The sequence below is a fragment of the Nomascus leucogenys genome, chromosome 7b (genome assembly GCF_006542625.1).
Source record: "Nomascus leucogenys isolate Asia chromosome 7b, Asia_NLE_v1, whole genome shotgun sequence".
Lineage (NCBI taxonomy): Eukaryota > Metazoa > Chordata > Mammalia > Primates > Hylobatidae > Nomascus > Nomascus leucogenys.
The window spans coordinates 45,551,830-45,564,067 of record NC_044387.1 but is presented as its reverse complement, the minus strand read 5'-3'; the positions used below and the strand labels follow the sequence as shown (position 1 = coordinate 45,564,067).

General features: G+C 49.4%; 1 protein-coding gene and 1 pseudogene across 3 annotated transcripts in view; both read left to right on the top strand.

Annotated features, from left to right (window-relative positions):
* Window positions 1-12,238, top strand: part of LOC100596141 — a 240,503-nt pseudogene that overhangs the window by 170,339 nt on the left and 57,926 nt on the right.
* The window catches only part of MED15 (mediator complex subunit 15), an 86,376-nt gene that overhangs the window by 48,006 nt on the left and 26,132 nt on the right, over window positions 1-12,238 (top strand). For all 3 annotated transcript variants that reach the window (XM_030815798.1, XM_004092973.2, XM_030815799.1), the window contains exons 3-5: window positions 2,198-2,249; window positions 3,908-3,937; window positions 5,708-5,920. In XM_030815798.1, the coding sequence (XP_030671658.1) occupies window positions 2,198-2,249; window positions 3,908-3,937; window positions 5,708-5,920 (295 nt within the window). The remainder of the gene's footprint in view (window positions 1-2,197; window positions 2,250-3,907; window positions 3,938-5,707; window positions 5,921-12,238) is intronic.

The window sequence follows — 12,238 nt, the reverse complement described above, 5'->3', positions numbered from 1 at the left end:
GTGCTAGCTGTTACTGTCATGATGTTCATTGTTTATGGTTTGTAATACTCAGCCTCAGGTGCAGCTGGACACATATTTTGATAGCCAGCAGGGGAGATGGAGCAGACCGAGTGAAGATAAGGGAGGTTCCTGACTCTTTAGCTCTTTTTTTTCTGCAGCATTTCTAGGGGAGTTGGTGTGCTTTGGAGCAGAAAGGAGCATAATAATCTGTCCATCTGGATGGGGGTGGGGGTAGATGGTGAGGAGTCAGGAGTGAAAGAGCCCAGCCAGGGGGATCAGAGGCGCAGTTTCAGATCCAGGGCTTTCTCCCCTGGAAAGGAGTAGTTGTGGCTGACCCATTGCGTTCAGTCCCTAGATGTTCCTAGATAAACCTGCCTTTGGGGGAATGTAGGAAGTATCATCGCCCACAAGAAAGTTCCTTGGCTGGCAGCATGACAGCTTCCTGTGCTTGTTTCTCACATCAGGCGTCCCCTCCCTCCCCGCTCTCCACTAAGCCTCCTCACGCTGATCTGGTAGCAGAGCTGGAGCAGATGGCAGTGGCTGCCCCTACTGTGGGTCAGGAGTGGTGCTGGGCACTGCAGGGTGATGACGCCTGCCCACTGCATTCCAGGTGCTGGGCTGGCAGTGGGTCTTGCTCAGCCCCGGTGTTATGCATAAAGGCTTTGGGGACATGGTCCTGAGCCTTGTTTGAGTGTCTTATGTCTAAGTAGAAGTATCTTGTTACTTTTGAAACCTACTTCCCCTTGTTTTACCTTTTATGGATGTGGAGAAAACAAATTCATTTAAAGTATTGCAGACCTAAAAAATGGTCCAGGGCCTTAGGAGCTGTGAGGCGTTGACCTGGCTAGCCCCCAGGCCCTTCTCCCCTCATACCTGGCCACCTCTCTTCTGTTCCTGAGTGTCCTCAGGTTCCCACACCTCCATTGCCCCCATTCTCATACCACTGTCCTTCAGGGACAGGCTTCCTGTGGGTCCCCTTCACACGCACATCAGCTTTCCTATCAGGAATTGATGGGGATAGCCGGAAGCTGGGCGTGTTGACCGAACTGCTGCCTTGTTGTCTGCTTGTTCTGGCCGGGCCTCGCTGCTTATCCCAACTTTTCCTCTCCCCTGGGCCTTTCCTCTTCATGTTGTCCTGTGCTAATTCCCCGAGCCGAAAAAAAGAAGCGGGGTAGAGTTTGGAGATAAATGTGGGATGATAAAGATTTCGGAAGTGTCTTTATATTTTTACACTCACCTGAGACCACTTTTCATCATCCTTCCCTCTGCCCTGCCATCTTATGAGTGTAGTGGATGGACTCTGAGTGTCACAGTGACTTAGGAGGAGGAAGGTTGAGTGAGTAGGGCACGGAGCCGGGGCTTTGCCCCTTCCAGGCTGCCCAGCCAGAAGGATGGGCACTTCAGCAGAAGACAAGGATGCTTCTCTGAAATAAGACTTTACCTCAGACATCCGTGTATTGACCACAAGACCAACTCACAGTAGTGATTTCCCTGAAACACTTGGGAGTGAGTGTCCTTGGGGCCAAAGAGGACAATGGGTGGGAGGCAGGCCCTGCAAGGCAATCCCAGAAACACAGCAGCCTACACATAGCGGGCCTTTGCAGCCAGCGGCCTTCACCTCACCTGAGAGTGGGCTTCACCCTCTCCCTTGCCTGTGCGTAAATGGAGATGAACACAGATTCTCCCGGAAAGCGCAGCCAGGGGAGGGCCGCCCAGATTTGCAGCAGATACTGCGTCATCAGTGAAAAGGCAGCAACAGGCTGGGCTGAGAAACGAAAGCGCTTCTCTACAGATAGTGCAAAGACACAGCGGCCCACCCACAGCTGCCTCTGACAGGCCTTATGCCCTCAGGCCAGCGCCCCATCACCCCCAACCTGCCTGTCCCCTTTGTGACGAAGAGAGGGCACTCGAGATGGCTCCCAGCTCTCTCAGCTGAGTGCCTTTCCATCAGGGGAGAGGAGTGGCCGTTGGAGGCTCTCTGTCCCCTTCTTGTTTCTTTGTGCCTGTTATTGGCCGGCCTAGCTGAGCACTGACGGCTGTCTTCCGAGAGGCGGATTCCAGAGGAGGCCCAGCGAGCGTCTGAGTCTGCCTTGCAGGATGGGCTGCAGCTCGGCGCCAGCAGGCGAGGGGGCGGGAAGGGGGAGGCCGATGACTGCGCTTCATCTGGGATTAAACTGCTTCCTGTTTTTACTTTTAGGATGAATACCTTTCTCTCGTGGCCAGGCTCATTATCCATTTTCGAGACATTCGTAAGTAAGATTTCGCATTTCTGGGTTGTTGAGATCTCTGTGAGAGGCCAGCCCTGACGCTGCCTCGGCGGAGCTTTCTGGGTAGGCCGTGGTGCCTGAGTCAGAAGGTCTGTGTCACCTCACTTGCTTCTGGGAAGTTCTTCACTGCCTCGCATTTGATTCCAGATCCCCCATCCTCCCAGAGCCTTGGCCTCAAAAATGCTGATTCTAGCATCATGGAAATGCTGTCCTCAAAGTGGTCTAAATGGGTTGCTGTTTCACTTGCTCACTTAATCTCCCTTTTCATACGGCTGTTGTTTTTACTTCTGGGAAGTTCTGTTTACCCTGGAACAGAAACTCTTTTCCCTAAAAGTTGATTTTATTGACCCATGGAGGCCAGAGACACTTAGGCATATGTTCCCTCCAGACTAGAAGCTTCTGAGGAGGACCTCCTGCGTCTGCACCCTGGCTCCCTGCTGTGGTGAGGGCCCCCGTGTTCACCTCACGTTGTGCCTCCTCTGATTCAGAGGGCCCAGTGTGGTTCTGTCAGTCAGGCAGTGGCCCCAGCTCTACAGAAGTGAGTTGTCATTGCATCCTAGGGCCAGGGTCTTGGTGCTGTGTGTGTTACGTGGGAGTATGTGGACACCAAGTGTTCCTGGATGACCACAGCCTATGAAGGAAACTGGGGCCAGCAGCTGCTCTGTGTTTTCAGCCAACAATGGCTCCTGCCCACTGCCGCTGTGTAATCACCAGAGGCAGGCTTCTCTTGACATAGGCCTGTCCTTGGAGCACGTGCCTGGCGAGTCCTATTGCTATTCCCCTGTGGGTTAGGGACAGGCAGCTGTACCTTCAGTGTGTTGCTGGGTCAAAGGGAGACATTGAGTACCCTAGAGCCTGGTAGGTTTTTCTTCTTTCCACACTAACTTTTCACCAGAATGGCCAGCAAAGTGAACTTCACTGATCTCACTTTCTCTGTGGTGTTGGAAAGTCGCTGGGATGTGTAAGAGGAGAAGGAGCAGCCCAGATGATCTGGCCCAGATGCGCTGGCAGACTCCACATGTTCTGCTTTCAGGGACAGTGGCCCGGCTGGTGCACACAGTCCTGTGGGGCTCCTGGGGTCATGGGGAGCAGCCGAGCAGGAGGCTCAAGGCCCCATGACTGCTACAGAAGTTCTCCGCTGGGCACTGGGGTCAGCTGGACTGGCTTCCAACTGGCCGTGGACAGCCTCAGTTTCCTCATCTAGGTAACAGAGACACTGCCTCACCAGAGTAGGCTGCAGAGGGAGGCAGTGTCAAGTCTCAGCACCACTCCAGCCCCGCCGTGGGTTCCTGTAGTGTTCTTGTTATTTGTTTGCTCAGGGCTGAGCTGAGACTCTGGACCTGGGAAAAAGGAAAGCCAGAGTAGGCCCAGGGTCCCCAACCCCAGAGTGCTTCAGCCCTGGGGGCAGCTCCCTAAGGCCCCAGGTTGACCCTGGAGCTACTCTGCACCCTCTGGCCCCAGGTCCCTTGTGGGGTCAGCGCTGCCAAGAGTGGAAACACTTTCCCCAGTAGCGGGGAGTACTAGGAGCTCCGTGGGGATTGAGGCTTGGGCAAATGCCTACAGAACTGACCTACCCATGGAAATATGTGGTTATATAAAACTTTGTTTACTTTGGTTTTTTTGTTTGTGTTTTCATATAGATAACAAGAAATCTCAAGCTTCCGTCAGTGGTAAGAGTTTTCCCTTTTGAGTTAAAGTTTCTCCCAACTTTGGATTTGAGGTGGCAAGAATGACATAGTGCATGCCTCATGTGCCTGGGTTAACCTGTCACTAGAGGAGAATGCTTGCGGAGAGAGCTCTGGAGGGAGGAGGCTGATCAGCTGTGCCCTGACCTCTCCAGCCTTTTGTCTTCCTGCAGACTATGAAGTCACGTGATCCTCCCCATCCGGTTTCACACAAATGCTGCCTTTGCCCAGCAAAAAGATAAACACTCACAAAGCTATTAAGACATTATCCAAAAGTGTTGAGCTCACTGATAGAGGATTATTATGCTGTTTTCAGTATAGTAATATGTAGTAGCATTTCTGAGAAAATGCTGTGAATTCACTTTTTTAAGTTACAAAGTTTCTTTGTAAATTTAGAAATCTGGCTGGGTGCTGTGGCTCATGCCTGTAATCCCAACACTTTGGGAGGCTGAGGCAGGCAGATCACTTGAGGTCAGGAGTTTGAGACCAGACTGGCCAACATGGTAAAACCCCATCTCTATTAAAAATACAAAAATAGCCGGGTGTGGTGGCATGCGTTGTAGTCCCAACTACTCAGGAGGCTGAGGCATGAGAATCGCTTGAACCTGGGAGGCTGAGGTTGCAGTGAGTTGAGATTGCACCACTGCACTCCAACCTGGGTGACAGAGTGAGACTCCATCTCAAAAAAAAACAGAAAAGTTTAGAAATCTATATTTTTAAATTTCAGGGTTTATCACATAAGGGGAATTCTGTCAGTTCAGCCTTGGTCTCTGCTGACTAAGCTGCAAGGGAAGGGGTTTAACAGATCCAGGCTGGCCAACTGCATTCTGCCATTGGGAAGGGAGTGCACTGACCTCACAGGCTGCATGCCACTGTCTGCCCTGCCCTAGACAGTAGAGCTGTACATGCCAGCTGTCTCTGCCCGTGTGGGTCTCACCTCTCAGCCAGGACAGGGATTCTTGGCCAACTGGGGCTGAGCAGCAGCAAGGGCATGTGACCAGAACATCTGGGCCCCTTGGCATTGGAGCATGGGGTCCTGGGTACCACCCAGTTGTGTGACATGGAGGTCCTGCCAGGGCATACCTGTCTGTGGGTATCTGTTTGCTATGAAGTCCACACTGTTGTGACAATGGCATCCTTGTCCTTGGTTGTGGCATTGCTCACTGAGCTGCTGACCTGGTGGGCTTGGGACATTTCTCCTCAGTGCTCTGTGGAGCCCTCCTCTGCACCCCTCAGCTGTTCTGGCATGGTGGCCCTGCACACAGGGGCCCAGGCTGAGTTGGACTCTGCAACAGCAGGAGTGGAGCTGTGTGTGCCTGTGGACTTGTGCCCTCCCTGTGAGAGCATCCCCTGGCCACTGTGTTTCCGCTTGCTCAGAAGGGCCCATCGTGCTATGTATGCTCACCCAGCAGGAGGGCTGGACAGCCAGGAGAGGCAGGGGTTGCCACCTGCCCTCAAGGCCTCAGCCCATCTTTAGTGCATCTGCAGGCATCAGAGAGGTCATTTGTCCCTTAACATTAGGACCCTGGTCCAGGCCAGGCTAAAGGTATGGGTCGTGCAGTGACCAACACACCTGGCGTCCTAGCCATTCATATTTGGGAGTCTCCAGGAGGCTAGTCTCTTACTGCTTGGGGCTGTGAGGGGATTTAGCCTGTAGGTAGGAGAGATCTGTGCTCTGTGAGCCTTCACGCTCTTTGAGCCATGGTCAGTCCGGTAGGCCCTTTCCTGAGAAGCTCTGCCCTTGTGTTCCCACAGATCCTATGAATGCACTCCAGAGCCTGACTGGCGGACCCGCCGCGGGAGCCGCCGGAATCGGCATACCTCCTCGGGGCCCTGGACAGTCTCTGGGCGGGATGGGTAGCCTTGGTGCCATGGGACAGCCAATGTCTCTCTCAGGGCAGCCGCCTCCTGGGACCTCGGGGATGGCCCCTCACAGCATGACTGTCGTGTCTACGGCAACTCCACAGAGTGAGTACCACGCTTCTTGGAGGATTTGCCACTTTCCTTGCAAACGACAACACATTTTATTCCTGTGCTTATGATGGTATCAAGAAAAGCATGGAGAAGCTCCAAATCGCTCTGTTTTTTTTTGTTTTTGTTTTTAAATCTTTGTTGTATGTGGAGAGAAAAGGCTTCCAATTTTCTTTGAGCTCCCTGAAGGGTTAAGTGATCCTGGGCCCTCCTCCTCCTCCTAGCCCTGGGCACGAGGGTGGGGATGGCCTGAGACTCCATCCAAAGGTTTGTGTTTTGTGGCTGAAATAGATAGTGTGTTTCAGAGGGTTCTCAGCCACAAGGCAGGGCTGAATGCCAGCAACCACAACTCCACTGTCTGCCTGAGCCCTGGGTACCATCTCTTCTAGTGCTGCCCTTGCCCCTTGGTCACCCTGGGTGTGGCTTGCAGCCATGTTATCTTCTGGCTTCCTTTCTGTGAAGGAGACTCTGTGTCCTCTCCACGCGGCTGCCGTGGTGGGAAACTGGGCTGTGATGAGGTGTTATAGGTGAACCAAAGCTGCTCTTAAGGGGAGGCAAAGAACCTCCCTCTTCTTTCCAGGACCTGTCTTTTGAGACAGGGTCTCACTCTGTGGGCCACACTGGAGTGCAGTGGCACAATCACGGCCTACTGCAGCCTGGACATCCTGGGCTCAGGTGATCCTCACACCACAGCCTCCCAAGTAGCTGGGACTACAGGCTCACAGCACCGCACCTGGCTAATATTTTGTATTTTTTTGTAGAGATGGGACTTTACCATGTTGCCCAGGCTTATCTTGAACTCCTGGGCTCAAGCAATCTACTCACCTCGGCCTCCCAAGGTGTTGGGATTACAGGCGTGAGCCACCGCGCCCGCCCTTAGGACCTATCTTGATGTATCCTTGGGTCCCGTCAACATTTCTTAGAGTGTGCTGTGCCCACTGCAAAGTGCTTTAGTGTTTTTTTCTCCTTTCATGTAACTTTTTATTTTTAAAATAGTTTAGGAGTCACAGGAAGTTGTGGAATAGCATAGAGAGTTCCCACATGCCCTTTACCCAGCTCTCCCCAATAATAATATCTTACATAGAACGTTGTCAAAACCAAGAAATTAATGTTGAGGCAGTGTAATCACCTCAGTTAGAGACTTAACTTGGACTTCATCAGTTTTTTTTTCTTTTTTTTGAGACAGAGTTTCACTCTTGTTGCCCAGGCTGGAGTGCAATGGTGTGATCTCAGCTCACTGCAACTTCTGCCTCCCGGGTTCAAGCAGTTCTTTTGCCTCAGCCTCCGACCACCTGGGACTACAGGCGCCTGCCACCATGCCCGGCTAATTTTATATTTTTAGTGGAAATGGGGTTTCACCATGTTGGCCAGGCTGATCTCAAACTCCTGACCTCAAGTGATCTCTCCTGAGCCTCCCGAAGTGCTGGGATTACAGGCGTGAGCCATCACGCCCGGCCAACTTCATCAGTTTTTTACACTCATTCTTGGGCTGCATATATGTATATGGGTAGGTCTGTGAGATTTTACCACATGTCAAATCAAGTAGCCATCACCACAATTGGCATGCGGAGCTGTTCCATTACCACCAACCAACTCTCTTGTGTTACCTCTCAGAGATCACACCCTCCCTCCAGCCCTAAGCCCTGACAATTGCTGATCTGTTGTGTGTCTCTGTAGTTCTGTCCCTTTGTGAATGTTGTATAAATGGAATCATACCATATGTGACTTTTTGAGATTGGCTTTTTAAATTCAGTCTGATACCCTTGAGATCCACCCAGGTTTTATCAGTAATTCATTCCTTTTCATCACTAAGTAGTGTTCCATGGAACGGATTTTCCACAGTTTGCTTATTTATTCACCCATGAAGGACATTTGGGTTGTTTCCTGCTTTTGGCTACTATTATGCAAACAAAGCTGCTGTAGATATCTCTGTACAGGCTTCAGTGCTTCAATATATTTTTGTCACACATCCCTCATGATAACCCTATGAAGAGGGCAGCATCACCCCCTCTGCTTTGTCAGTGTAGCAGCTGCTAACGAGAACTGGAGTCACACCCCAGGCCAAGAGCTGGGATCGAAGCTGCTGCCTGACCCCATCCTCACACTCCTACCCTATCCTGTGTCAGGTTTCCTCTTCTTTGAGGCCATAGGCATCCTCATTTCTACCCACTCTTGCTCTGGAATCTTCCTCCATCCCGAACCACCTTCCCTTCTCATACCTTAATTCTCCTCTTACTTCCTGTTGTCTAACTCTCAGCACATGCTGGTTTCCTCATCCTAGAACAATATGCCTGGTTCTTCATCCCAAGCTCTCATTACCTCACTCTTTTCAGCACATCAGATAAGTACACCAGCTGGGTTTAGGGAGGACCCACAGAAGTGCCAGCTCAAGTTCCTTGTCATGTTCTACTCTTGTGTTCTGGGTGCATTTTTTTTAAATCATGAACTTATATTTGATAATAAATTGTTTTTAAATGTATGAGTTTAGAATTTTCACATGAGTTGCCTTGTCATCCCACTCCAGAGACTTTGTCTTAAACCAGTTCTTTGTCAGAAGTTCAGTGGTGAAGCTTGATATCCTGCCCACGCCCTCCCCAGTCTGACCTTGGCCCACATCCTGTTTTTAGCTTCCAAGGGGCCTGGTCTTCTGTGTGGCACTAGTTGAAAGTTACAGTGGGGGCCGGGCTCAGTGGCTCACGCCTGTAATCCCAGCACTTTGGGAGGCTTAGGCGGGCGGATCACGAGGTCGGGAGATCGAGACTATCCTGGCTAACACAATGAGACCCCGTCTCTACTAAAAATACAAAAAATTAGCCGGGCATAGTGGTGGGCATCTGTCGTCCCAGCTACTCGGGAGACTGAGGCAGGAGAATGGCATGAACCTGGGAGGCAGAGCTTGCAGTGAGCCGAGATCGTGCCACTGTACTCCAGCGTGGGCAACAGAGTGAGACTCTGTCTCAAAAGAAAAAAGAAAAAGTTACAGTGGATTCTGTACTTCAGGATCTTGTTACCACCTTTGTCAGAGACCAACTCTCCCTGCCCTTCACCACTTGCCTCCCTGGTCTCCCTGAAACTAGTGGTGTTGCCTGATGGGCATTTGATACCCCTTCTTGACACCTTTACCAAAGACTACTGCATGATTAAGGCCCTTTCAGATCTTCATCTAGTGCCACCAAGAGGACAGAGCCTGGGTCAGAGGTTTTGCCAGGTACTCTCAAAGGGTAGGCCAGGGGACATTGTGATAGTTTTCAGGTGACCCAGGTTAGTCGGAAAAGGCTGAAACTGCTGGTTGTTCCTATGGCTGGGGCTGCAGTACAGAGTTGGAAGCAAAGCTTTTCACTCTGTGCATTTTTGTTTCTCAATGAGTTTTACATAATGTGCATGTAAAGCCGACTTTAAAAATAATTTCTACTGCCAGTTGTGTGATGGACTAGGGTGCTGAGGACATGTCCTCCTCCTGGATAACTAGGTCCTGGTTAGGGTGCACTTTGGAATGCTGGCCTGCAGCAGTTGGGAAGGCTTTGTCCTCCTGAGCCTCGGCTGCTGCAAGGTGGGGGAAAGAAAGCTTGGGATTCCTCTAATCAGCCAGGATTTGTGCTGGGTCTTGTGTCACCCCCCATACCCCCCAGAAGCAGGTGCAGATTGGAGCAGGTGCAGATTGGAGGAACATGTCCCCAGTGTAAGACCTGTGACAGCTGCACATTAAGGTCAAGCAATCAGCATACAAAGATCACCAGTCATGAAGGGAAGGAGAGACACCATGAAGGCGAACAGAAATAATAGACACATGTAGGCATGCCCAGTGACCACACATGCAGGAACTGTTAGATATGAGCCATGGGGTATATAAAGAAATAAAGTGGAGAGCCAGGCACAGTGACTCACAACTACACTCCTGGCTACTCGGGAGGCTAAGGCAGGAGGATTGCTTGAGGCCAGGAGTTTGAGGCTATGGTGAACTATCATTGCACCACTGCACTCCAGCCGGGGGGATAGAACGAGACACCATCTCTGAAAAAATAGAAAACAAAAAAGAAAAGAAAGAGCAGAAATTCTAATGAAAAAGTATCATCAGGAGTGATGAAGCAGATTTGAAACGGAACCAAATGAAAGCTGTAGAAATGAGCAATATAATTATTGAACGAAGAAAGTGGATGAATAAACAGCTCATTAGATACAGCTGAAGAAAGAATTTGTGTAATAGAAGCTACATTTGAAGAAATTATCTAGAATGTAGCACAGAGAAGAGCACATGGAAAATGTGAAAGCAAGGGTAAGAAATGAGGATAAGATCAGAAATTCTAATTGGCATCCAAGCAAAGCCCCAGAAGGATCAAATGGAGAGAATGGAAGAAAACAATATGTGAGGGGATAACTACTGAGAAAAGCCCATCTGGCCCCGACCAAGTTAGCCATCTCATCTGCTGTGAGACTGCAGAGCACCAAAGGCCAGAGGAATATCTTAGAAATAGCCAGTTCCTGCAAAGGAGCAATGAGTACACTCAGCAGTGGAGTCAGAAAGATAATAGAATATTGTTAAAGCATTGAGAATAGAGCTGCCAGTCACATTTGTATGCCAGCAAGACTCAAGGATGTGGAAAGCAAGCCTTTTTAGATAAAGCTAGCCTTAGAGACCGTCACTAAAAGATCTTCTAAAGGATATATCTTTTTTTCTCCTTTTTCCAATAAGCCTTTTGTACTCTTAGATATATTCTTTTGTTTATCCTCTCCTCTTCCCTCTCAGGTGATACAAGGTAAAATGGGAAAAGAAACGTTGAGCATAGATGATAGTAAATGTGTATAAATCTAAACCAGTGATTCTCACCCAGGGTGATGTTCCACCACAGGGGATATTTGACAATGTCTGGAGGCATTTTGGGATGTCACTACTGTGGGGGTGCTGCTGGTGCGTAATGGGTGGAGACCAGAGATGCTGTTAACTATCTTACAAATACAGCCAGCCCCCCTACAACATAGAATCATCTGGGTCAAGTGTCAGTAGTGAAAAGGTTGAAAATCTCTGGTGTAAATAAAAATTTACCTCTGTAAAATAAAACAGTCAGGCTAACCTCCATACAGACTTGCCACATTCCAAGCACTATTTCATTTCTTTTCTATTATTATTATTATTATTATTATTATTATTGAGATGGAATCTCGCTCTGTCAAGAGGCTGGAGTGCAGTGGTGTAATTTCGGCCCACTGCAACCTCCACCTCCCAGGTTCAAGCGATTCTCCTGCCTCAGCCTCCCAAGTAGCTGGGACTACAGACGTGCGCCACTGTGCCCAGCTAATTTTTGTATTTTTAGTAGAGACGGAGTTTCACCATGTTGGCCCAGGATGTTCTCGATCTCCTGACCTTGTGATCTGCCCTCCTCAGCCTCCCAAAGTGCTGGGATTACAGGCATGAGCCAGTGTGCCTGGCCTATTATTATTATTTATAGAGCTAGGGTCTCCTTATGTTGCCCAGGCTGGTCTCAAATTTCTGGGCTCAGGCTATCTGCTGCCTTGGCTATCCAAAGTGCGAGATTACGGGCATGAGCCACGGCACCCAACCCCAGGGGCTATTTTGAGTGTTTTACTTACATAATAGATTATTTAATTCTTAGTCCAGTGTGTGGAGTAGATACTATTGCGTTTCCTAACAGGGAAACTGAGGCAATGAGCAGTGACAGAGTTGAGGTTTGGAGTCCAGGCAGCCTAGCTAGGAGGCTGTATCCCTAGCCTCAAATCCATCCAGCCTCTTAATAGAATGTCTGCTGTGAAGAGTTAAGATCAACAAAATATGAAATAAATGCAAGTCAGCAGGGAGATAGACCGTGAATATTGGTTCTGTCGTGTACATATAAAATCTACTTTAAAAAGTAGTAAATTTGGGAAATGTTAAAATATTGATGAGGTTTATACTTTAAGTTAAATATGCGTGATAAAATTGAAAAATTATTGCTAAAACAATGGAAATAATTCATAAAATTTAAGATCAATAGAAAAAATAGGATAAGGCAGAAATCCAGATAAGTTCAATCCAATCATCCAACAAAAATGCAATCAAAAAAGACAAAGAAGCTTAGAAAAGGAAAGACAAAGGCCGGACATGGTGGCTCACGCCTGTAATCCCAGCACTGGGAGGCTGAGTCAGGCAGATCATGAGGTCAGGAGATTGAGGCGATCCTGGCCAACATGGTGAAACCCCGTCTCTCCTAAAAATACAAAAAGTTAGCTGGGCATGGTGGCGCACGCCTGTAATCCCAGCTACTTGGGAGGCTGAGGCAGGAGAATTGCTAGAACCCAGGAGGCAGAGGTTGCAGTGAATTG